Raw genomic sequence first — 26,192 nt, forward strand, 5'->3', positions numbered from 1 at the left:
GAGAGGTTTAGCCTTGGCAATGTCACGATACTGCCAAAGAAACACCACGTTAGACATGACTTGGCTTGTCTGGAGCTGATGTTAACAAGTGCTGTACAGGCTGGCTAATGGTGAGCAGCCCAGCGACAATCAGTCCCCAGGAACTGCGGGAAGCAGAGCCAGAGCATAAGGAGAGGCTGTGGTAGGAAGAGGGGAAGGAGTCTGTTTTCTCCTTGGCTTGCTCTGAGCACTGTCAGTGAAATAGGTGGAGACAAGGAAAGAGATTTAATTTGTCGTCTAAAATTGTTTAATTATCTGGTACATCTGCTGAGTATTACATATAAAGAAATGCAAAGGATACTCCAGGGATTCCCCTGGAAAGCAGTGGGAAGAGCCACACTTCATAGCCATAATCATTGCTGTCCTCAGTGCTCCTGCGCACAGTCAGTTTTCTTCTTGGTCAGAGGAGGAGAACAAAACTAGACAAAATAAATGGTTGTAAAAAAGAAAAGGATCCTTGGTCAATCTGCTTCACCTCTGCAGGGGCTGCAGCACAACTTGCCCAGGGTGGGAATGCAGGAGACTGTATTGGGGCATCTTCTGTGCTCCTGTGACAGTGCATAAAGTCCAGACCTGGCACTTTAAGGAACCGTAGCTCTTTCCCTTTAACCACTGGAGGAATGAATGCCAGAGGTCTAACAAACTGTTGGCTGATCTTCTTTGTCTAAGTGGAATTCCTGCCATATTTTGGGAATATCTGGAGTGTTGCGTTTGCTGTGATCCCTAACGAGCATGGGACAAGAGAAACTCACAGAGAGGGCTGGTCCAGCATTTTGAGCAGACCCGAGGGACTGCTGCTCCTGAGGATGGAGATAATAAAAGACGCTATTGCAGATAGTGTGATAAGAGCTGTTAATATGGAACAGGAGAAAGTAAGGAAGAAATTTTAAAGTATGACCTATTGCAATATGGGCAAGGAAAACCAAGAATTACCATGACAAATTGTTAAAAGCATGGATCCACGGAGCAGGGAGTGGAGGACTGTTTTTGGTCCAAGCCTGTGTGCCCTGGAAGGAACCTTAATACTTCCTTAAGGAAGCCTTAATACTAATACAAGCAGGCAGAAGAAATAATAATAGAAATTATGTAGTAGAGGTGTTACTTGTACCGCACATGGTGGTACAGTGTGGCACAACGTGGTGCCTCGTGGCACCCCATGCACAGCACTAACCATGCTCTGCTGTTGTCACCCAGAGCAGGGACAAGTTGCCCTTCTGGGAGAACGGGACGGGGAGGAAGGAGGCCTGGCAGAACGGCTGGCACGGCTACGACAATGAGCTCATGGACATGAGAGGCTTCTTCCTCGCCTATGGGCCAGGTATGATGCCACCATCCCCGGTGTGCCTCTCCCCTCACAGCCCCACAGCCCCTGCCCCATCCTCCCAGCAGCCCTGGCATGTCAGGGCCCCAATATGGCACTCTGTGATGCCCAAAAATTACAAATAGATGGCAGGATTTCCTCTCTACAGCTGGATGCTGGAAAGGTTTCTAGCTCGATATCTGTTTCATAGCTGGAGAAACAGGGCAGAGAGACATTAAGGGATTTGGTCAGCCCCCCTCTGACATCCCAGCACAGTAACTCTGTCCCTTTGCCCTCTTTTCCAAGACTGGCCTACATTTTTAATTCTGTTTAAAGCACGCGAATTCTCCTTTTGTTGGTGGATTTGGACTCGCTAGCACAGAGCATTTCCTTTGGGAAGGTTGCAGTGTGCTTTGCCCACCCATCTGATGGGGGAAACCCTTGATTTCAGCTTCATCAGTGGAAAACCCTGCTGAGCACCGGTCTGCGGCTGCAGACAGGAGCGAAAGCAAAGCAGAATGTGCAATACAATTATTTCAGGCTATTAAATCTACCAAGCATGCACAGTAAAGTGACTCCTGTACTTAATAACTTAATTACTTTTTCTTAGTTTTTAGAATAAAATTGTAGTAGAAGCAAAAATAATGAGTTAAAACTTTTAAAATGTTGTTGCTGCGCTATTTTCCCCCACAGCGCCCCATGTTGCAGGAGCTGAGCCCAAAGCCGTACGACACTGACTCCTCTTTGCCTGTTCTCCCTGCAGATTTCCGATCCAACTTCCGAGCGCCTCCCATCAGATCCGTGGATGTTTACAACATCATGTGCAGCCTGGCAGGAATACAGCCGCTACCCAACAATGGCTCCTGGTCCAGGGTGGAGTGCATGCTCCGAAACACGGCCCCCTTGGCACCGCTCCCCTCGCGTGGCAGCTGTGCCCTGGCGCTGGCTCTGCTCGCCCTGTTCGCCAAGCAGATCTTACTGTGACCCCCAAACAATGTTGGTCAGTGTCACCAGCAACTCCATCCGTCTCTTTTTTTTTTTTCCAAGTTCTTCATTTGAATAATAACTTCATTAATAGTGCGCTGCCCCCCCCCCCCCACTCTTTCATCGTGCTCCACCAGGCGTGAATCTGACCCATCCTGCTTTCACAGCAGTTATAACGTGAGGCCAGGTTTTCTGCTGCTCTAAACACAGCCAGGGAGTTGGTGTTGCTACTCTGAATTTACAGCACCAGTAACGAGAGCAGAATCCTGGCTGGCTATCCGCAAAATTTTCTGGTGGGTTCACGTGAAGATCTCTGAGCATCAAACACATTTTACCCCAGCTTCTTTAATGGAGAGGCTAACCCTGGCTCCTGGAGCTGAGAAGCTCAGGGGTGGGGAATGGATCTTTGTACATTTGTGTTCTTTCTGTTTTACTCCTTCATCTCCAGCAGAGCCCCACCTTCTCCTCACCAACACATGCTTCAAAGAGCCAAGCTCTTTGCCGAGTGATCATAGTGCTGAGAGAGGTGGGTCGACAGGAGAGCACTGAGAGCATCCTGCTTCTCCCAGCCTTTCCTTCTTCATTTTTCCCAAAGTGAACCCTGGCCCTGCACACCTCCAGAGCTGGGCTTTCCTCATGGACAGCTGTGGAGGGAGGGGCTGGGAAAGGGGAGAGCAATACAAATCCTCCACTTACAAAGCAGGAGGAAACTGAAAAGGCATCTGGACACACAGGGGTCAGGAAAGTAGGATGAGGAAGCCTGGCATTTAACAGCCTCTCTGCTTTTCCTGTTGAAGATAATATCACCTGCTCAGGTTTGGGGTTTTTTTGTACTCAATTGCATTTCTGAAGGTTTCTCAACACCTGCTGCTTTTCTGCCAGCTCCTGCTCTCTCCACTTCTGCCCAGTGAGCAGCACATTTCCCTTTACTCTGCAGCAGAGAGAGAAGTCATGCTGATGGATCTCCCACCCTCTCAGTTAATCCTAGCGGATATTTCCATCATGGGCTATCAAGCCCAAATGAAGTTAAATAGCAGGAGAGGATGGAGCTGTTGTTGGAGGTAATGCCTCTGAAGGTTTACTCAAATGGAAAAGGCATTCCTGAAAATGTCAACATGGAAGATATATTAAATCCTTGAACAACTTGATTTTTCCCTACTCATCCACTCCAGTGCAGCCACAGGTCCACCTTGAGGTGATGTTCAACACAAGGCTGGTGGCAAAGCCAGCACCACAGTCTGTTAGACTCAATTCACTTAGTTGTTAAATCATCTAGTTGTCACAGTCCTTGGTCTTACAGAGTGGGGTGGATGGATGCCATGATGGGTCATTAGAGAGGTGTTGTTTTTACTTCATCAAATTTCTACTGTGAAATGAGCTCATCTAGAACAGGGCTGGAAGGGTCTGATCCCACAAAGTGTCCTTTCCTCTTTGGGAGGCTGTGGCCCTCGGCGATGCCCTTGGGGGTGCTCAGCACTTGTTCTGATATACCTCTGAACCAGGAGCCTTCCATTACAAACTGCCTTTGGAAGGATTTAGGTTCCCTCCCCATGCAAAATAAACCTCTAGGAATTATTGTTCCTGTGGATCCAGAGTCAAACATGATCCAGGTATGTGTGGTACAGTGAGTTTAAAAAAAACCAAACAAACAACAAAACACCAAACAAAAAACCCAACCAACCAAAAAAAAAAAAAAAAAACAAACAAAAAACAAACACCAAATTAAACTTGACAAGAGATTTCTGTAATAGCAGTAAAGATTTATGTAATGTGTTTTTAAAGCTCAAGTGAACCATCAAATCAATTGGGGGGAAAAAAGGGAGAAAATCAGTCTTTGTTATTAGACTTCAGTATAAAAGGCAATTTAGTGCTTTCGAAGCATTTGCAGTAGCTGTAAAACAAGTACCTATTGTTCAGAGTTCCCTGTTGATCTTTAATGGACCAGGCTCAATGAATTCACTGGAGCACATTTTTAATGTGAAAAACTCATCAGTATACAGGATAACAAAATGACTAAATTACCAAGTTTTGTTTGAAAATCAACAGGATATATACAGTCGGTGCCTGCTAATCCCTTCACAGCCTGCCATTTTAACTGTTACAGTGAACAGAACCCAATGTCCTTTCACAGTAGAAGAGATCTTGAAAGTATAATGGCATATTCAGATTCTCAGTTATACAAGCAAAAATTGAAAATAATAAACTGCGTCCACTGAGTTGTTCCAGAGATGGGCCGTGACACACAAAACCAACACTGATCCCTGGGAATACATCGTGTATCTTGTTTTTGTCAGTGTCCACATGCAAATACTACAGAATAAATCTTTTAATTGCAATACGATTTGTTTGACCTTAATACCAGCATCGTGTTTACAGCAATACGCCTCAAAACGTACTTGAACTGTAAAAGGGAAATTTGATGGTAGACCTGCAAGAAGCTCCTTAGCTTCAGGAGAACTACAGATGATTATTTTTTAAGAAGTGCACCTTTCTTCCTCAGAAATGTTGTACCTCTGAATCAGTTCACATTCTCATTCAAAAATCAAGTGTCTTGGCTCTAGCTTATTTTTCTGTATACTGTGCAATGGGGGTGGGTGTATTTTAAAACCTATTTCTGAGTGATGTTTTTGTACAATGACTGATTGTGAATGAGTGAATAATTCTAAGAATGCTGTTAGAAAAAAATATGCATCTTTTTGTAAATACTGTGAGATTTTTGAAAAAAATCCACCTCTGTAAAACCTTGCCTTTCTTGTTTGATTGCTGCATCGAAGTGTGATAAACAGTGTTTGAAGCTTGTGCTGATTAATCATCAGAAAGATGAATGATAACATTGTTTAGAAAGGCAGAGTTGTCAGCATGTAAATTAGGGACATTAAATACATCACACGAGATACTGTAGCTTGTATATGCAGTCCTTTTTTTCCAGGGGTATCTTGATATTTAACCTTTTGAACATGCATCCGGGGACATGTAATTCACACTAGCAAACGGACAAACAGTTTTGTTCTTCTAAGAAGAGAGGTGAGCATTGGATGGTCTCTGCAGACCCACTTCTCCAAGCCCATCTTGTTACCATCCCATCAGGTGCTTGCACAGAAGTCAGGTTCGTCATCACTGGTACCAGCGTGCGGTTGGTTTGGACTTTCCGGAGCCCTCAGGGTACACCCCACTTCCCAGCACAGGGCAGTGCAAATGGCAATGAGACCTCAAAAAACAGCACCAAGAGCCTCAAGGACAAGAGGCCCTACTCCTGCTTTAAGCTCCAGAAACCAACAATGTTCATGGAACAGACTGATTTATGTCTCCAAACCTACTCTGGGGAATTTATCTTGTTTTCCTTACATTAGTTGACCATAAGTGCAGGGAGAGGATGATGGAGAAGAAGTAAAGTCTGGGAGAGCAGCACAGATATACCCATGAGTCCTTTAATTCACAACAGGTGCTGCCAGCACCACCAAGGTCTGCCCAGAGATGTTTCCTCCATATCCCATGAACACGGGTCCTGCAAACCAGAGTATGCTGAGGGGCTGTCCACATGGGGACAATGTGGGAGTCAGGCTCAGTCAGACCGTAGCTGTGGCAATTTTCCGCCTAAATAGGCTGGATAACTTTCATCAGTGAGCTTGATGGCCATGTAAATGACACAATTGGCCAGGGCTTGCCAAATGAGCCCTCCAGCATCTTTCAGGATACAGCCCCACGGGGACGCTTTCCCAGTGACCCAAACACCAGCCAAAGCCCTCCACAAGTACCAGGCCTTCACAACTAAGGGCTGAATTAAGGGAATTCAAGGTGCTGGCGCCTTGCTTGTCTTCTGACTGCTCAGTAGAAGTTAAAACATCTGTCAGACATTAAGCTCAACACACTGTGGGGAGATGCAGACCAAAATAGCTCTGGGCCCTAAGAAGCAGAAAAGCTCAGTGTAACCTTTCTCCCACGGGGCCACGGCACAGAGGGCAAGTGACTGCAAATCCAATGGGATCTTTTGAAGACAACAGGACCTCATGAGGGGAAAAGTTTTAAACCCTCCATTTTAGCACAGTGAGTCTTTAATAGCCATGTTGAAAGGCGACTTTCACTTATACAGAGAAATGGGAGGTTTTTGTGTAGGTACTGAAACACATTTATGTTAAAGGAAGATTATTGCGGAGTGCTGAAAAAATAAGAACATTTTGGAATTACAGTCGACTGGACACTGTAATTCTCAAGCTTTGTAGACGTTTATAGCTGTATAGATTATTCTTACAAAATTTGAATTATATGGAAGTTACTTGCAAATTGATATTATCCCAAATCTAGCAACTCCATATCAATAACTCAGTTTCCGCTCTACTAGCCCAATTTCATCAGAAATCCCGGAGGGCTGCCGGCAGACCCGCCCTGGTCTTTGTCCAGGCGAGCGCCCTGAAGCCACTGCACCGCAAAGCCGCCTTTTCCCACAGCTTCTGCCACTTCCTCGGCTGTCTGGGAAGTGTCACCCACTGGGTGCACAGATAAGGTCCCGCTGTGGGGTGGAAGCCACCAATCAGCAGTGGCGCTGAAATAAATAACAGTATTTTTCGAGGGCGGGGTGGGGGGGCGACGGTGAAGAGGATGCAGCTGGGAAGGGAAAGGCTCTGCGGGATCTGGAAGTGGAGATCTCCCCACACGCCGCTTTTAGGGGCCTCGTTTGCCCTTTTTTCGGTGTCGCAGGGCAGGAGGCGGTGGCTAGAGGGCGCCAGGAGCCCCTGTTTTTGGGGGGCTGTCAGCGGGCTCCCCGGTGCGCCCGGCCCGGCAGTGCCCCCTGCCGGCGCAACGCGGTACAGGCAGCCGCAGGGGCCGGGTTCCCCCGCCGCCCACCCCAACCCCTCTGCCTCCTAGTAAAGGAGGGGAAAAATCTCGCAGCCTTCCTGCAAAAAGATGGGACGATTTAAGTTGTGGGGAGGCTAGGCTGGAAGAAATCAGTAAATTTTAGTCAGGAGGGTTGTGGTAAATAGAGTAAGAACTGGGACTTTTCTTCCATTTTGTGTTTTTCGTTGCGTTTTTTTCTCATTCTTCTCTTTAATCCTCTCTCTATTACCTTCTACTCCATAGCTGATTCCTCCTCACAAACCTGCTGCCTCCGTGTAGTTTCTTGAGTGAGCCTCCTGTCTGCTTCTGCCCGAGGATGAGCAGCCTCTGAGAGACATGGGTGTTTATGTGGCCTGTCATGATCCCCAACAAGAATCAGCTGGATATACTTCCAAATACAGGGGACTTGGGCTGCATGTAGAACTGCTTTTGTTGTTACTAAAGCCTGATCCCACAAGTGGGAAACAAAATATGTCTGCAAAAGAGGAGAGCAGAGAGCAGCAGGGGTGGAGGAGGCAGCTCCTTGCTGTGACCCGTTCTCACTCGCAGCTTCACCCTGGGTTAAACGTGGCACCCTCCAGTTAGACAATCCCAGCAGTGCTGCTCAGGAGGACTCTGAGCTTTCATCAGCTCAGGGAAACTCTGATTAAAGCAATAAAAGATGTCAAGGAAACAAGGGGCAGAGTTGAGGAGAGCGGGATGAGGCTCGCACCAGGCTGCCTCCATGGAGGGGTTCTTGGCCACTGCATCGCATGTAGATGTGTATAACCCAGCCATGTGTCCATGACAGGCGGTTTTATCCTTTCTCCAATAGTCTGGTGTGCTCCTCATTCTACAGTGCTAAAACAACCAGTGCATTACCAATCACTCTTTTGTAATCCCCTATTCAGGTTAGCTTTGTCCCTGTAGGCCACAGCCATGCAATGTGACTCAGGAGTCACCTGAGTCTGATTTCTGAGAGAAGCCTCCCACTCTCTACATGACCCCTGGGCAGAAGGAGGCTCTGTCAAATTCAAAATTAAATTTTTAAAAGTGCTTATTTGCCTGTCTATGTATCCATCCATCCATCCATCCATCCATCCATCCATCCATCCATCCATCCATCCACCTACCTGTAAATCTCTTTCTTGCCACTTCTTCCATGCCTTCCCCATATTGGTGGGGCTTTGGGGTGCAAGACTTTTTCCTGTGTTTGCCAGAGGAGGTAGCAGTGTGGTTTTCAGCTTGCATCTCTCTCATCGTTGCCGAGGCTCCTGGGGACAGGAGATGGGTAACCACGGCCCTCATGTCTCAGCTGAGAAACTGCTGTAAGAGATGAGGAAAATATCCTTGTCCAGCCATGGGGGGCTGCCCCAAGCACAGATTTAATAAGGAAATCACTTTGGGGTTAAAAATAAGGTTTAAAAGCAGCCTTCCCATAGCAGCTGTGAAGGAGGACAAAACCAAACAAAACCCTAATGTCTCTCGAGGTGGAGTTCAGGCAGTTTATGAGCTGGATCACACAACCTGCTTGCCTACACTGCCACAGGCACTTCACTGGATGACCTGGAAGGTCCTCTCCTGCCCTAATCTTGAATGTTTCCTTATAAGAACAGTTTTGACAAAGACAAATAACTTTAAAAAAAATTATCTAAACAGATTAAAATAGAGAGAGCCCCAAGCTTCCTCTTCACTTTTCATACAACCTCTTCCTGCAAGAGTAAATGAGATGAACAATCGCAAGTCCTGCTGACAAGAAGATATTTAATAGTCAGGATGTGGGGAGCTTTCCAGCAAAAGAAGGACTGTTTTATGCAGAAATAGCTGGATGAAGCCTGTAAAGGCCCAGCAATTAATCAATCACACATTTGAAGAAATACAGCAGTCACAGAGGCTGAATTTTAAATGCTCGCTGCTCCAGTTTGGACAGTGACAAATTAAGGCCCACACAAAAGCAGGTGCGCCTCTCGAGGAAACCCTCTGAGGGCAATTAAAAATGGGAAACCAGCTGGTAAGTGTGCAGATGTGACAGCTAGAGCAGCTTAAGAAATTAATACAAAGGAGGAGGATGGAGGAATTAATGGTGTAGGAGCTGAGGACCTGCTCTCTGAAGGGGGTTGCTCTGTGGCCGGTGAAGTGCCTCATCATGCGGGGTGGGCAAAGCTATGACAGCCACATGTCCTCGCTGCCCTAGAGACCTGCCCAGACAGACTCCCAAGGAAGCCCCCACTGGAGGACCCACCACCCGCAGGAGCTGCTGCCTCAGCTCTGAAGCCGATGGCGTGAACACCTCTGAAAATGGCCACCGTACCCTGTGATGGGGAAGTCAAGGGGCTGAGATTGAAGGTGGATTTTCCCGCATCAGCTCCAATGAGAACCAGGTCTGCTCCAATCCAACAGGCAATCTCTAGCCAGGTTTCACATGCACTGCTTCATCGTTCCCAATCAGGTCACGGTCTCCAGCATTCACTGTTCTGAGTCAGTGAAAAAAGTGGTTACTTTTTTCCTATTGAAAACACATAAAATAATTCAGATACAAGTCAAATTATGAAGGATTCATAACTTGCTATTAGGGTTACTATTAAGGAAGTGTTAGCAGATTTATAAATAGTGTCATGAAAACAAAACATGAATCCCTATCAGCTGGAGCTTGTCATCCCATTTGGAAAAGGATGCCTCAATTTCTCCGTGCTGTTCCTCCCACATTTACCCCTACCCTGCCTCTCCGCACACATCCAGCAGGTGTGAGGTGTCACTGGCACAGCAGCATTTTGTAGAAATTGCCTTCCAACAAAGTGCAGGCTGAGGGACTTGTCCCATTTTCCTCATCAAAGTTTGTTCTTCTGAAGTAATTTGTTGATGTGAGGATTTTTTATCAGAAAAAGCTGCCAACACAGATTGCTATAGATGACTTGTTCGTCTTTTCTCTCCCCCTGTCCATAGGAAAGGTTTGCTTCCACTAATGTTAAGCTTTGGTATACAATAATCCTTCCAGGAAGCTGAGCACGACAATATTGCATTTGAAGCTGTTGATAGCACAGAATAGTGGACAAGGTCTTTACCAGTTTCAACCTCTAAACAAGAATTAAAAAAACTGTAGTGACGAGTCGCTCAGCCTCTCGCCTGTCTCTGTGAAGCTGAGTGTTTAAGCCACTTCTTTCTTGAAAAAATAATCTTATTTTTGTTGGTCCTATTTCCAGCACGGTGTTGATGAAGCATGGGAAATTTTCTGTGCAAGAGGAGTTCTCTTTCTGCGTTCACCCCCCCACTGGCCTCGCTGTTTGTCACCAGTGTGGGTAGTGACAGCCCTAACAGTGCCGTCCCAGCCTGCATGCCAAATAATAAAGCAGGTGGGAGGCTTCACCATGGGAAACAGCCTTTCAGATCAGAGTGTCTTTACACTTGGGCACAGGTAGTCATTGCAGCACGGAGACCCTGTTTGGCCTGACAACTTTCACATAAAAAAGCTCACAAGCTAAGACTGAATAATTTATCTTATAATGAACTCGGCACCCAGGGCCTCGGCCAGCAAGGAGGGCCCCAGCCAGCCGGTAACAAACCCGGCCCCAAAAAGCAGTTCTTGCCAAAATTCCTGTGAGGGTGGGAAGAAGGAGGCAACCAGAGCAAGACATGAATGCAGCCCAAGGCTGGACTGAGCACAGGAACAGCAGCTGTGAGGCAGAGACAGACTCAGCCAACGCTTTTCTCCTGTTTGAAGGGACAGAAAAGGGCTAATCTGGAGCTGGCAGTAGGTAACCAAAGAGGAGATACAAGATGAATCTTACATAATCATCTGAAACAGTTCTGCATCCCTCCAGTTCCTTGTGACCACCATGGCTAGAAAGAGAGATGGCACCGAGTGACATTAAAAAGGTTTCATGTACCAGCGTGGTAAATAGAGCCAGAGCCAACACTTTCCTGCCTCCAAAAAGGGCACGAGGAGAAGCAATTGCTCATTGCTTTTCCATCTCCCTCCCTCTTGTGTCTAGAGACTGCTGCCACATGCAAACATCTGGGATGCATCACAGACCTTCTCCTGCTGGAGAGAGGAGATGGGGTTTTGGACACAAACTAAGCTCGGAGACACTCTGCAGCCTTTGCAAGGGAACAAACAGCAAGTTTTTGCACGTACAATATGAACGGAGGGACAGAACAGACGTTTTATTCCAAGATCTGTGTGGAAGCCTTGAGGGTGACTAAAACCTTCACGAGCAGAATCCTCCCACGCACACAGGAGGGGAAGGCTGATGGGCTGAGATAAGCAATTATGGTTTGTGTTTTAGGGGGCTGCTTGAGCGGAGGGGAATACTGCTAGGAGGGCCAAGCACCCTGCTGGTTTTGCAAGCTGTGCCCAGTTCCCACCTCAAAGGTGAAGGATGGCAAGTCGTTCTTTAGGCCCAGAGCTAACCAGGAGTAAGGAGGACCATTGAAACTGGGCAGCAGAGAGGAGGACACTCATGGCGGTGCTGCCAGGTGGGCCCTGCTGGGATTCCTCTCCATCCCTTCCTGCAGGGCTTTTGCCAGGATCCCACTCTGCCTGTGAATGGGGCACCTTGGGGAATCAGCCCAGCTCTTGGCAGCTGTGCTGGGTCCCAGTTTTTGGCTGGGCATCGCTCAGGGCCACCACGTTGTTACAGCACAGCCACAGATACATGCCAGAATATTCCAGTATCAATGGCTCTTCATTTTAGGTCTGTACAAACCATGAAGCAGGCACGTGTAGTTCCCTGCCTCGGCTGGCTTTTGGGACACCACGATCTTTTGACAACCATGTAACATGAAGATTTCTTTTTTCTTCTGTCTTCAGCTGATATTTTTCTTCTCCAGCTCCAGGTCCCCCCCTGCTACTGAAGTACACCCTCATATTCCTCTGCCCTCTTTGAGCTTTCCTCTTTGTTTTAGTGAAATCTCTTGAGTTTTTAAGCCCTGATACTCCAGTTCCCTTGTTCTCCTTCTGGGGAAATGCATACACCCTCTTTCTCCTCCTCCCAAATTGCAGAGGCCGCAATTTGGAAGAAATCTGGCCAGAAGCTGCTCACCTGTCTGGTCATGGAGACCCATGCCAGGGTTGCACCACTGTCTATGTAATCCATGGCACAAAGCAGCAGTTGTGAGACACAGAATTCACATGCTACATGTCAGTATAGTCCAAATATTATTTTCATTTTTTTTTACCAAAAAATAAATGCCAACAGTCTTCCTTTTTAGCTTGACGGGTGGGACTAATTCAGTCGCCTTGCTCTCCCATGAGAATGAAGCTGGTGGTCTTGACTGGCTGGACCTGGTGATTAGTTTGCCCTGCTACTAATCCAGTGCCAAAAAGGCAGCTTCCTCCTCAGCAACATCCCAAGTGGTTCATTTTTAGAAAGACAAACAGTTCTTTAATCTGCAATGGTCTAAATATTTTAAGGCAGTAGTCTTTTATTAGTTCCTGGTTCAAGGAAAATCCATTTGTCTCCAGGCAAATGTTTTAAATGCAGCAAAAGAGCTTTTCAAACCCACTGGTCCCTCTGTAAGGCTTGAGTTTTCTGGGTTTGTTTTGTTTTGTTTTGTTTTGTTTTTTACTTCTATCTTAAAAAATAACAGGGTTTCTCTTTTTTTTCCTCTCTCTTCTGTACAAGCTGTGATTTGGTGAAACAGTTACCTGCTGTGTAAGAGTGGAGCATGAGAAACACTGTCTCTCCATACTGGGTTATGGGTAATAATAAAACCATAACAGGCAAAGGATCTACCTTTAAGGAGGAACAATAAATATATTGGCTGCCTCAGGTCTGACGACTCTTGAGTTTCTTCATCGTGAATGAAAAAATATATCTCTGGGGTCTGCTGGCGACTACTTACAAATAAAACACCGAGATTGGAAGAGAAAAACGGAGCTGAAGGATGGCAGAGCAAGAATGGTCCTGAGGAGCTTTCTGGGATTCCTCTCCTACTGTGTGGGCTGTCTATGTCCTTCACCTCCGTGCGACAAGGCAGGTGGCCTGAACTCTGATCTGACTGATGCTTCTGCCCAGACCTCAGCTGAGGGCAAGACCTCTGCCTCAACCCAAATTTTGCTGGGAAGATTCAGAAAAGGTGCCTCAGCATGACTTTAAAAGGAAAGAAAAATATATACTGCATTGTCTAGGTTCAAAAAGAGGGGAAGAAAAAAAAAAAGTGGCTACTATTTTACTGAGAAGTGCTGTCAGGGCCATGCCTTCAATGAGGATTACAGCTGGCTCTGTTACAAGCATCTGAAAATCATCAGCAGTTTGTGTCCATGCTAAACTGCAGCAGCTGGATGCTAAATGGGACTTTTTGGCAGGTTCACTTTGGGCCCGAGCCAGAGGCAAGCACTAAACTGGACGGAGACAAGCCTCTCCTCCACGGCTTCCCCATGCTGGGGTGAGCAGCAGCAAGGGGCTGGGGCCCCACAGCTCATCAGTGGGGAAGCAAACACCAGGGGTTTGGGTCAGGGTGACTGGAGTGGGCTGGGGCACCAGCTCCAGTATTCACCCGCTGTAGCTATTACAGCAAATGTCCTTCCCTGCTGTCCCCGTCCGTGCCCATGACACTGAGGCACACCCAGCCCAGAAGTTTGCACTTCTGAGTCCTCAAGTTTGCAAACTTGATGGCTACTCCTGCCAGTCACTGCCCAGCGGCAGACGTGTAGTGGTGCGCACATGGTGCAGACCACAGCTACGTGGGTTCCAGGTACGTGGCATGGGGATACAGTTTGCATTCGAACTCCTTCAATGTGCAAGCTGCCCTGCAAAATTAACTGCCTAGGTGCTCATTTCCCAAAAACCTGGCTAATAGGACCCAGAAGGATGCTCAGGGATGGGGCCAAGCTGGGTCTGGGAGGAGGGAGGTACTGCCTGTGCATGTTTTGGTGGGTGCAGTGACACAGCAGGCAGGCATGAGAGGGGACATCCCCAAAGCTAAGCTTGGTCTAAGGAGACCAGTGGCCCCAGCTTTCATCTACAGGCTGCTCTGAATTGTCCTCTCCAAAAGGTTTGCTCTCCTTCTTAACCACAGAGGTACCCAAAGAGCTTCATAGGCTGAAGTTGGACTTTGAGAATACCCCTGGGTAGGTAGTAGCATACAAACAAACTGTAATTAATTTAAAAGCTGTCACTCGCCAGGGCTTGCTATCTCTACAGTTTCCACGCCAGAGCTGGCTCAAAAGCCACCCCTGGCGGCGCAGGGCAAGCACATCCATGGCTCTTGCACCCGTGGGTGCGGGCAGACCCAGAGGAGCAGCAGTCCTCACGCTAACGTGCAGCTTCCTGACAGACCGACCCCCTTTAGCACTCACTATACAACCGGTCCAATTTTACCAGCGACAAGCAGAGGGACAAAAGGAGAGATGCAAAGAACTCAAACCAAAAGGCTCCCAGTTTTCCTAAGAAAGACAGAAAGATGGTGCATGACTATTTTAGTGTACGCACAGACATGTACATGCTGGCAGATTTATTTACTGTGTTTGCTTACTTTCAAACAGCTGGCAGCATAGGGTTAGGTTCTCTGTGCTCAGACACTCTAGGATTGGGGTGACATTTTGAGAGGAGAGGGTGAGAAAAGGGGCAGAGGACATCTCATGTCAAGTAATGTGTGGAAAAAAAGCCCAACCTGAAGGAGAATAAATGTCAAAAAGGAGCAGAAGAGGAGTTCTGAGCAATGGTAAAAAAGATAAAACGGAAAAATGCGTTACAGAAAATAAGTTGGAGGGAAAAAACAGACCTCGAAAGAAACAGCTGAGGGGCTGATGGAAAAAGGGAAAGTGTGGAGAGGACAACTTTCAAAAATGTTATCTTACAGATGTAAGATATCTGTAGATACAGAGGGATGGAAATTTGCTGTTTTGACTCGGTGCTCTCAGCAGAAAGGCGTGATCCAAGACCAAGAGAATAAGCAGTTTGTCAGCCAAGAAGTGGCCCTAGACATCTTAAGTACGTTATAGGCCATGTTTTATCAAAAAGATGTCACTTGCTTAAGACCTTCAATGTACCTGTCAGCAGAGTAAGTATAAAGAGAGTTCAAGCCAAGATTCTAACCAGGTTTTAACATGCAAGGTGTGATGGGCTTGGACATGAGCAATTTCTTTCTAGGTAATGACCAGCCCCACCTATCGCCTAAAATATGAGCCCACCATCAGGACTGAAACAGAAACAAAGCTCTGTGAATGTAAATCCCAGCAATACTGAAAACGCCTTGAAAGTCCGATTCTGACCACCACCCAAAGTTGGCTTTGCCTGTGCAAGGTCAGTGCCAGCGTAATGCACTAACCAACCTTGGGCTTTTTTTTTCCCTGTAATTCAAAATTCACAGTTTCAAGTAGATGAAGTACAAAGGGAGGAGAGGGATGGATGGGGAACCAACAAAGACTACAAATAGTGTATTAGTGCCACTAGCAGGTGACAAGCCAAGGTGCTCATGACATCTGCTGCCGAGAGGTGCTGCTTTGCTTTTTATCTTGTAAATACTCATAGCCGGCCTTGGCAAACAGCAGTTCTCAAGGCAAAACTCTGGAAAAGTGCTTGGAGACTAAACCTCCTCAAAACCTTCTTCCAGGTGGTGGTAGAGGGCAGGAAAATGGCACCTGCATGTTACATTGTCCACTTGGGCCTTTCTAATCAGCAGCTGTCACAGTGTGGAAAAGAGACTGAATAATTTTTTGATGTGAAAAAAAACCCCCGTCCCTGCTAGAGCCTTTTCTCTTGGCTGTGTGCTCCAGGTCCTCCTTCACCTCATGAGGACGGAGAGGAGAGGAAAAGAGGGACCAGCCACCTATCGCCCTTAGCATCAGGGAGCACTAAGGGACTTGGCGCTCCCTGGAGCTGGGGTGCCTCTCAGCGGGGCACCCACACACTCGGTGGGGATCAACGCTCCCTCTGCACCCATCGCCTCCATGGCCAACCCAACCTGAGGTGTTTCAAAATCAGCCAATCTCCCCCCGTGTGCTCTCTCACTGGAGCAGCTCACAGACCTTTCACGAAGCACACACGCGCTCAGCGAGCTGTAACAACCCTTGGCTTTCCGAGCTCCCTGGTTTGTTGTGCAAGGTTTCCTAAGCGAGGGAGGGAAGCGGCATGTTAAATGCAAAAGTCAAGCACTTTCTCTAAAAACCACCGATGGGGGCAAAGAATCCACTTAAAACATATAACCAAATGTTATTTAATATCTTAAAAAGTAACACAATCCAAAATGGATATTTCACACAACACTACATAAACAACATGAACACAATATTACCATATGGAGGGACTTTCAAATATAGACTTACAAAAATCCCTGTCCTTTTTTTTTTTTACCTTTAAATTATTATACTAAGCATGACAAGTAATCATCATTTACAATATGGTACACTGACACAATAAAAACCATGTTACAAATGTGCTGTTATAAATCAGTAACGTTAGGGAAGACATTTCATGAACTGTAATTATTTCATATGAAATACTATACAATATAAACAGAACATCCATCTTGGATGACCTTTACAGCAACCAGAGACCAAGTAATTTTTTAATTTTTTTTTTTTTTCAGTGCAAACACATTTATACAAGGCAGTCTTGGCTGCAAAACTCCCTTCTAACATACAGTAAGTCCCACTTGCATTTAGTAACTCATTTAAACTTAATGCAACAGCCACATTCAGTCACTCACAGAAAATTACCTGCAGAATTATGATCCCTTTAAACTTAAGTCTCCTCCACATACAAAAGTAACGTTTGTGCCAATTACTCCAAGGGCCCTTTCAGACTTTTGGGTGGGTATCCTTTGGGTGGCTCTACGGGCTGTGTGACAGGAGGGCCCTGCAAACGGCCCCTGCGAGGCGGGGAACGCGTGGCAGCTGCCGCAGCATTGCCGGGTTGCCCATCCCGAGCCGGCTGCGTGCCGCTGGCCTCCTGCTCCGGATTTAGGGTCTGGGGGCCGGGGGGAGGAACACGGAAACCCTCAGCTCAGAACTGAGCTTCAATGGAGTTAACGACCCGTTCCCATCTCCGTCAGATCCGCGGGAGATCCGGGGAGTTCTGCGGGTTTATACCCGACACCGACGTTTAGCGCGCCGCGATAAAAGAAGCGTGATGGTCCCGTTTTCTTCTAGCACCAGCTTGGCTTTCGGTGGGGCCACTGCATGCTTCACATGCAGTAACGATGCACTTTACTTATGCTGGGGGGAACATTTCAGATATATTTTTCTTTTAAAAAGGATTTAGTAAAAAATAGAACTTTTCTCTCTAATACTGTACAGTTTTCTTCAGAAGAGCAAAGAGAATTGTAAACTGTGGGTGTGACACCAGATTCGGAGTGCTATTTGCTTCCTCAGCACAACAATTTGAACAATTGTGTTGGGTAAAGCTCTGCAAAATGTATTTGAAAAACAAATTTTTAGTTAAAGTAACTGTTCCTAAAACCACTGCTGGCAGTACTCATATGACTGAAAACTTGGTCGGTTTTGGCACTGCTGATTCTAGAGCCTCTGCAGGACCGCAAAGCAGTTTCTCTTAAACCGAATGCATCAAAAGAATAACATCAGAGTATAAACATGAAACACTTTGGTTAACTATTACACTTATTCCAATGACTTTATGAAAAAAACCTGGTTAATAAATTAGCCTGCAGACTCTCAGCCTTTGTTTTTTCTGATGTGCCTGGACACAAAGCGGGCCCGTGGACTCTGCCCACCCGAGAGGTTCCCCAGGCCCCGCTGGTACCAAGCGCTTCAAGGCCCTCGGGCCAAAAGGCGTGATTTAAGTGCAGAGTGTTATCTGTGTTTATGATGGCCTCTGAATGCCGGGTTTGCTTGTTCTCTCTTCTAAAAACCGTTACTGCTGGCAAGCACTTAGGCCACGTTTTTCATTAAAATATTTGTTTTCCAATACATTTTACTTTTTAAAGTTGAGTGAAAATCGTTTTGCGTATTACGGACGTTTTAGAGTGGTGCAAGGAGTAAAATGGCTAATGATTTCTTCTAATTTTTAACTGAAAAACTTAGAAGGGCAAAATTAGCTCAACTGATGATTGTATATTAATTTGCATCAGGATAATGGTACTAGGTTTGCTGAAAGAGGTGTTCATACATCAGGATTTGTACATAAATGTGATCTGCTTAGGTTCAACTGCCACTTTCTTCCTTTGGTTTTTGGAAAAATCTTTCTTTCTTTCTTTCTTCTCTCTTGAAAGGTGGCTTGTTGCAGCTGGCGACTTTTCAAAAGCCAGCTTCATTTTTCTTGGAAACTCGCCCATGTTCTTTGAACAATAGGCACAAACCTGGAGTAGGGACCCTCATACCGCTCCCAGCAAAGTCAATTAAAGGCTGTTGGTAATTTCTACAGGAGCAAGCGTTTCAGATGCACACGGTCTAGAGAACAGAGTGTGTATCGTTACAGGAAGAGCTGATTTAACACCCTTGCCAGTTCAGAGAAACTATGACCTGGTACGTTGACAAAGGCAGAAGAGGGCCCAAAGTATATCAAGGCTGCCAAGAAAATACCCAGAGTGTCTTCTGCTAAACTCCAAACTGTCAATCACGTTTCACAGACTGTACAGGTTCCTAATCTGCTAAACTACAAATACATTTTCAAGTTCTACCAGGCAGAAATTTTAGCAGTAACTGGGGAGAGGATGGAAGGTTTCAGTCTCCCTTTCACTTTCATCCCAATTATGCAGCCTTGTCAAGGTCTTTAAGTGACTCATCTGAAAGCCAGATTTTCAATATTGTAGAAGGACATTGTGGCAATGGAAACATGATGACTTCATACGCAAGCATTGACACACAAGAGAACGCCATGACCTAATGCTTCAAAGTTTTTAACCTTGCTTTGTACAATACACTTTTCATGTTGCTGCATTTCATCAAATTCATGGAGGTAGTTATATGTGTAAAAAAAATTACCATAAAAGTAACATGTTGTATTATAATAATACATATTAAGTGTGCAAAATGCCGACAGATTTGTGTTGACCCTTTACAGTTGAACACAACACAGATTCAACCTAATCTAACTCTGTAAACCTTTAAATTGATACATTAGAAGAATGACAGATAAGCAACCATGTAATACAAGGCTATGATTTCATCAAAGGATTAGGGTGACATAAAGCACTCAAGCTCCACTCTTGTGGTTTTGTTACCAGAACCTCAAGATGGAATTTCCTCATATTCCATTTTTGATTTTAAAAGGAAAAAAAATATTCAAGATTAGAACGTTTCTATTTGAAACTTCTGTTTACATTCCATATTCCAAGAGTCACATTAATATTGGTACAATGCCATGTCAACATTAATATGACATTTACGTTGTCTGCTGGTCTCTGGGAACTTCAGGAAATAACATACTATACAGTTTATAGGTATGTACTATCTTATTTTGTTGGAATTATGTCTTCTGTACAACCAGCTGCCTGCATAAATTCTGATTAGTTTATGACAAACAAATATTTCCCCCAAAGGTGAAAGTTGTTCTTGCTATTCACATTTTAATACTCCTGTTAGTACTTCAGATCATTACTGTAATTTTTTTTATCGTTTCGACATTTTTATTTACTGAATTGATACACACTACTGATGTCAGAGCTCATCTCAGAAACAACATCACAGTCAGCCACTGCATAGTATATGACAATTCCCCACAAAAACTCTGACTCTACAGTTCGCATGGAATAAATATGGCTGGAGTTACATACTAAATAATAAGATGCATCATGCAAAGCATTATATGGTAATTAGAGCACATCTTGGAAGGTATGATAAGGCAGAAGGCTAAAGGCCAAGTGACTTTGAAACCAACCAAAAGCACAATAATTTCCTTTACGTGCACTGAAAGGTCTTATTGCTCCTATGAAATGGAAATTATACACCAAAACCAAGGAAAACAGACCTGTGCATTGACTGGGTGTTCTCGACAGAACTAGAAACCGACTGCGTCCAGAGTTAGAAAGCTGTTTTAGAAGTAAATGAACTATAACCAACTGTGTAACATAAGGCTGCATCTTCAGTAAAGACTTCTGATGACAACAGAGAACACGAGAGAAGCTCAAATGGCTTTGTGTACAGAGTAATACACGTCACCGGCACCGGATGAAAACACTGGTTTTTAATAGGTACAGTTGGCTTTCATACCTGTGTACCACAAGAGCTAGACAATGTAAACGTCCCTTTCCTATGCAACAATTTGGGCAGTTGAACACGTTAGTATCTTTGTCATTATTCCACCAAATTGTCTGCTCTGATAAAAAACAGTTACATTTGAAATCAGTTTGTTGCACTACTAGGTTGCATGAGTAACAGAGCAGAATGTGACCCTACACCTAAAAATTACTCTTGGAGTTTAACTATCCCTAGAAGTTACTCTGCAGTAATTAGCATGGTACTAATTTGGAGTAACAGTTTAGGGGAGAGAAATTAGGACATACCATACCTAGAGAATTCAGATTTCTACTGCCAACCATGTGGACACATTTAATTTCTAGAAACCAGACATGTCCATAAAATGCTAAATTGCAAATAACATCCACTGAATAAAAAGGCCAGAAGTTTATAATTCTCTAAATTTTGTTCTCTGATAATCACTACAATGTACGCTATTTTTAATAGCCTAATTTAGGCACTCTATTTAATAAGCTACATAAAATAGATTTTCGTCCTTCCACTAGAAAGAAATCCATTCTTCAGGCCATACTTGTCATTTATATCACAAAGAATATTTTTGTTCCAAGAAATTAGTTACTCTGATTCCTACACTAATGGCAAGTTGCAATACCAGAAGTGACACAAGAATTAGAATATCTTTTTTAAATACTTGATTTATACTGAAGACATTTGTTACATTTTGTGTCACTCCACGTTGTGGCTCCATGACAATTATTACTTTCCCTTCCCTCCCCATTTTCCCCTCTACACAAAGGCCCACCTCCTCATTTGTGACTATGGAAGGTCAAGCAGCAAGTCTCAGTAAGTAAGCATCTCTCAATACTTCTGAAACACAAAAGGAGAAGACACCTCCATTCCAACCCTCCACGCTTAAAACAAAACAAACCCCAAACCTCTTTTTACTCGCTTCAAACGGGTATTTGCAAAATTGTGTCACAAAAATGCACAGTGAAAATGACTGATTAGTATTAATAATTCACAGATAGAGCTGAGGTCATCACTTGTCATGTTTGGCATCGTTTTTCCTCGTGGTGATCCTGGCTGGTTACTTTCAGCAGTGGCTCAGTTTTTGAAGTAAAAAACGATCAACTCTGCAGCAGAGTTTAGCCTCTGACCGGGGGCATCACACATCTGTGGCATTTTTTTAAATGAAGTTGGCAACTGCATGGACATTGAAAATGCAGATTACACTTACAGTGTCTAGACTTTCATATATGTGCTCAGTTACAATTAAGTGAAGCAAAAAGTGTACATATTATCCCTACTGCTATTCTGTTGCTACAGAGCCGCAAATGTGAAAAGCAATACCTTGAAATAAAGATTTCTTTGTTGGCCCTAGTCTACATAGCAGCACAGTTTAAGTAAACACTAAAACTGTGGTTGAGATGCTTTTATTTTTCCCCAAAGATGTAAACATCAGTCCCAGTGTCGTAAACTTTACTGTATATGATGAGACAGGAGATCTGAGGCAGGACGACTCTCAGACGCTAGTGACAGAAGCTTGCAGGCAGTTAGCAGGTTTCTGCAGTTTCTCAGCTTCGCTTGTCGGCGGGTCTGCAGTGGCTCGGAAGTTGAACGTTGGGCCTGCACCGCCGTGCGCGGGGCTCAGAGCGGGGTTCTGACGTCTGTTGCTTTCAACAATACTTGAAGTGTTGGATGCCAGGCTCTCACGAGTACTAGAACGGAAAAGAAATATATATACGCACTCATATATGACATGCCTATATATCTACTGACCAGACAGGAAAGGAGAATAGAGTGTTTTATAATAGGCTTCCTGTGTTTGTATGTAATGTCACATCAATGAACCACCTCATTCTGACAGGACACATATGCTGCTCCAAAGTGGGTTCCAGAGGCACTGAGCAGTCATTGCACTGTAAAGCAGGTACGGCCCTAAGCAGAGCTGAAACTTCACGCAAACTGTAAGCTGAACCAGTATCAAGCATCTGGATTTTTCACCCAAGGAAACAGCTTCCATCTCGCACGTGGAACACGTTAATTTTCTTTCCTGACTGGTGCTTTTTTGCACAAAGTAACTCCATCAAATCAGCTCTGTGACAAGGCAGAGCTAGGAGAGTAATCATGTAACACAGCCTCCTCTGCTGTCTCCTCTTCTACCTATCTTTTTGTACACAAAACACTAACTGAAAATGCTACTTTACATCAAATCCACAATGCTTCTAAACACAACATTTCAATTCTGCTTTGCAGCTGAGACAATTGCAACTTACAAGACACTTAGGAATCTTACCTGTCTGGTCTGTCATCGTGCCCAAAACACAAACTAGTGCTGCTCCTTCATTCATCAAATGAACAATGTTCCTTTAGTTCTAACACATCATTTATCCATGGGAGTGACAGGACACTTAGCACTTTTAAACAATATGCCTTTTAATGATTTATCTAATTATGAACACAGAGGAGCCTGTATTTTAGTCTACAGCTTTTAAAAAACTCAGCCAAGGTATGCTATGCCTAGTTTTACCACTACTGCTCTTTTTGTTTTCTTTCTGCTCTTAATCATTTTTGTGTTCCTGTGCAGAGAGAGATTTGGTTTTCAAATAGCCATGTGCTCTTTGGTTATGCATCCTTCACCTACATCCCTGCTTTGCAAAATGACATCATCACTCACTGTGGAGATGTTTACAGAAATACACTTAGAGGACCGAATGGAACAAAGATAGTAAAGACAGAGTCTCATGCTCTGGTTTAAAGTCAACCTAAATGTACTGCTACTGAAAGGGGCAGCTCTTGCCTGCCTTGTGTGGACCTGATCCTGCCACATGTTCCTGCTGCTTCCCTGATGCTGAGCCTTGCGGCCAGCCGGATCAGGGACCATGTTCAGTTAAATACCAGCCCTAAAACAAACAAACAAAAAGCGCTATCATCAGGGGAAGAGTAGGAACAGACAGCTTTGGATGTGGCAGGGGAGAAATGTGTCAGTGCATGGCATAGGGGAAGGGAGGAACACCTTGTTCAGTTGTAGAGCAGGTTTACATCATCTTGAACTGACTAATCTGGAAAATCAATGATGCTTTTAGGAAAACTCCTGCAGTTTTTTCAAATTGATTAAAATCGTACTGATCATCTTCTGCCTATTGTTGCCTTATTGTCAGTAGTCCCAAACAGCTATGATCGGTGGCTCACATAGTAAGTGACCTCTGTGAGCTAGAATGATGTATGGTGTACTTCTGTTGCTCATTCTTTGATTCTTGTTCCTCTACTTTTGAATGAAAATAGATGAAACCTTTGTTTTTCAGAGATCATTCAGCATTCTATCATTCTTTATGGGACTACCAATTCCAGATTTTCGAGCATTTTCAATTCCAATATTTTTATACAAACTGACCATTACAACACATATACGCAAAGACTGCAGTGAGAATTTTGCATGCAGAGTAATGTCAAGATTAGCTCTCTCTTTAGGTGACAAAAGCGCAGCAGTGTTATATAAGCTCTAAAAGTAAAGGAAACAAATAATATTGACAGCTAACATTTACAATATAGAACTTGCATAAAAGCACTGAACACTGTGAGGCTGTTTTCCCAATGGTGATGCATTCATGAATTTTGCACACGAAATATTTTTGAAGCCAAGCGACCACTGCAAACCTGTTTTAACTACATCCTGTTTGACTTGGGTTTGGTTCTGTTTTGGTTTTTTGCCCCCCTTTTTTTTTTAAATGCCCTTTTTTTTTTTTTTTCCAATTTGTCACACTTTAAAAATATACTTGTTCTTTCACAGTGCAGAACCAGTAATTTTGATTCCCCAAGCAACATTGCACACTTCAGTTTAAATTAAAAGATACCGCCACACTTCAAGTTAAGAGTTAGAACATCAGTGGAGGCTGAAGAGGACACCTGAGGAACATCGCTACATGCACGTCCTGTTCTTACATTCTTCCCTTGTCATTTGCTAATGGACACTGTCAGATCGACGCGAATCTTAACAGATGGATGCTAGATGGGTTTTTTTGTATTTTCCTGTAAAAGGGCTGTGGAGTGCATTTTTTGTTATAAGGTAGGAAAGTAATAACAACATAGTAATTATAAACATAGAGTTGAATTCACCCTCAGCTCAATTTATTTTTATAGACTTATACTGAGGAGTGACCAAAACCCAGCAAAATAATCTAATTTAATCACCTTGCTGCAAAGCTCATAAAAAAGCCTTTGAAATCTAGAATATATGCTGGTCTCACAAAACCCTACAGAATGTTGCTTTAAAACAAAAATAGCACTTACTTTGTGTGCTCTTGCCAAAAAAAAGCCATTTGCTAATAAATAAACAGTAAAATATAAAAAAAAGGGATGTGTGGAACATAATCATTATTAAAAGCTGCTTATCTGCTACCGTTTTGATCTAAACAAAGTGGTATAGCAGCACTAAATCCAGTATGCTTGCCATGTGCTGTTCTCTTGCTAGCTAAGTTTAAGATTAACATCGACAGAAATTTTAGCTTTTGCGTAAATAATCAGGGAAGGAAATGTCTGCCTTTGCATTAACCAGACATTCAAGCTTGATACTCAGCTAGCATACAGGTAGCAAAATAGCAGTCTAAGAACCGATTTTTATGCAGTTGACATCCTGTCCTGGAGGTGAGATGCACTCTACGGAGTGAGACAGGCTGGGTAAGAAGCAAACCACCATACACTCCATCACAAAGACTGACTGCAAGTATAGCATTTCAACTAAAAGAAGATATTACATTTAAAAATGAGCAGTGCATACATAGCCTCATACAACAGTTGTATGTGAGAAAGACACCGAGCATCTGCAGAACAATCCATAACAGGAACAAATTAAAAACCTTCTTAAGTTTCTTTTTTTAAGCTGGACTCAGTGCAAATGGTACAATTTTACTCAAATTATTTTTCAAATATTTTACTCAGAAAAATTATCCATATGTTAAAAGCCTGCTCTAGTTTGATGATTACTGCATGGTGCAGCAGGCCAAATAATTGCTGCCTTGTCATTAACATCAAGCGAGAGTAGCCAAGGAACCCAAAGGAATTTATTCCAAAGTGACATGACTTTAACTGAAAATGAAATTTTGCCCTGTGTAGAAGCAGGAAATCCTTCACATGCCATTCTGACAGCCTTTGCTACAGATTTAAAAAAAAAAAAAAAAATAATAATTCTGAAGGATAAGAACACCTTTTACAGGAAAAAAAAAAAAACAAAACTAAAAAGCCATTTGCTTTCACCTAATACAAATCCATTCTTGGAGGTTTTATTTTTAAACACAAGCAATAAATAATTTAAGCTTAAGTAAGATGCTGTAAGAGAACTACCATTGTAAATTATTTCTGTGTTCTTAGAGTCATTGTTCTGAACTCTGATGGGTTGCTATCCAGGGCAAACAAAACCAAGACATCTCCATTCCAGCAGGGACCTAGCACTGTCAGAGGCCAGAAAGAAAACGAAGGTGGCTTGAGAGAAGGATTCTTAACCTGGAAACAAGCTTGTGAACACACCAGCAACTCTCTCCTCCCTGCGTCTGTGAGACTCGGAGCACACTGAGACTTCCAGGGCGACTGAGATCCCTGGAATGGAAATGACTAACCAGCAACACCACACACACACCTGGACTCTGTTCCCAAGTATCTTAGGCAAGACTCCTCTGTCTCTGCTGTCGCAGCACTGCGTCACATCTGAAGTTCAAACAGCCTGAGCACTTTCAGTTGTGGGTGAGGAGCAGCTGTTCCAGTCTCACCAGTTTGGAAAGGTGATAGACACACTTCCAAAATTTTTGAAGAAAACAAACAAAAAAGCCAAAACCTGGACCAATCATCATGACTGTATTTTCTTGTTGTTGTTGTTTTTTTGTTTGTTTATTTCTGTCTGAGCCAAAGATTATGCCACCTAGTCAGGTCTAGTCTTCCAATTTGTCTTGTTGATGTTATCTTAGAGGG

General features: G+C 44.1%; 2 protein-coding genes across 17 annotated transcripts in view; one reads left to right on the forward strand and one right to left on the reverse strand.

The window, feature by feature from the left end:
* ENPP6 (ectonucleotide pyrophosphatase/phosphodiesterase 6) overlaps positions 1-5,224 on the forward strand; it is a 33,273-nt gene extending 28,049 nt beyond the window's left edge. Inside the window, exons 7-8 of the mRNA XM_005500175.3 lie at positions 1,234-1,357; positions 2,103-5,224. Of these exons, the coding sequence (XP_005500232.2) occupies positions 1,234-1,357; positions 2,103-2,323 (345 nt within the window). The 3' untranslated portion in view covers positions 2,324-5,224. The remainder of the gene's footprint in view (positions 1-1,233; positions 1,358-2,102) is intronic.
* Positions 5,225-16,275: 11,051 nt separating this feature from the next.
* The window catches only part of STOX2 (storkhead box 2), a 144,774-nt gene continuing 134,857 nt past the window's right edge, over positions 16,276-26,192 (reverse strand). For all 16 annotated transcript variants that reach the window (XM_065061218.1, XM_065061219.1, XM_065061223.1 and 13 more), the window contains one exon: positions 16,276-21,949. In XM_065061218.1, the coding sequence (XP_064917290.1) occupies positions 21,754-21,949 (196 nt within the window). In that variant the 3' untranslated portion in view covers positions 16,276-21,753. The remainder of the gene's footprint in view (positions 21,950-26,192) is intronic.

This window comes from Columba livia, chromosome 4 (genome assembly GCF_036013475.1).
Source record: "Columba livia isolate bColLiv1 breed racing homer chromosome 4, bColLiv1.pat.W.v2, whole genome shotgun sequence".
Lineage (NCBI taxonomy): Eukaryota > Metazoa > Chordata > Aves > Columbiformes > Columbidae > Columba > Columba livia.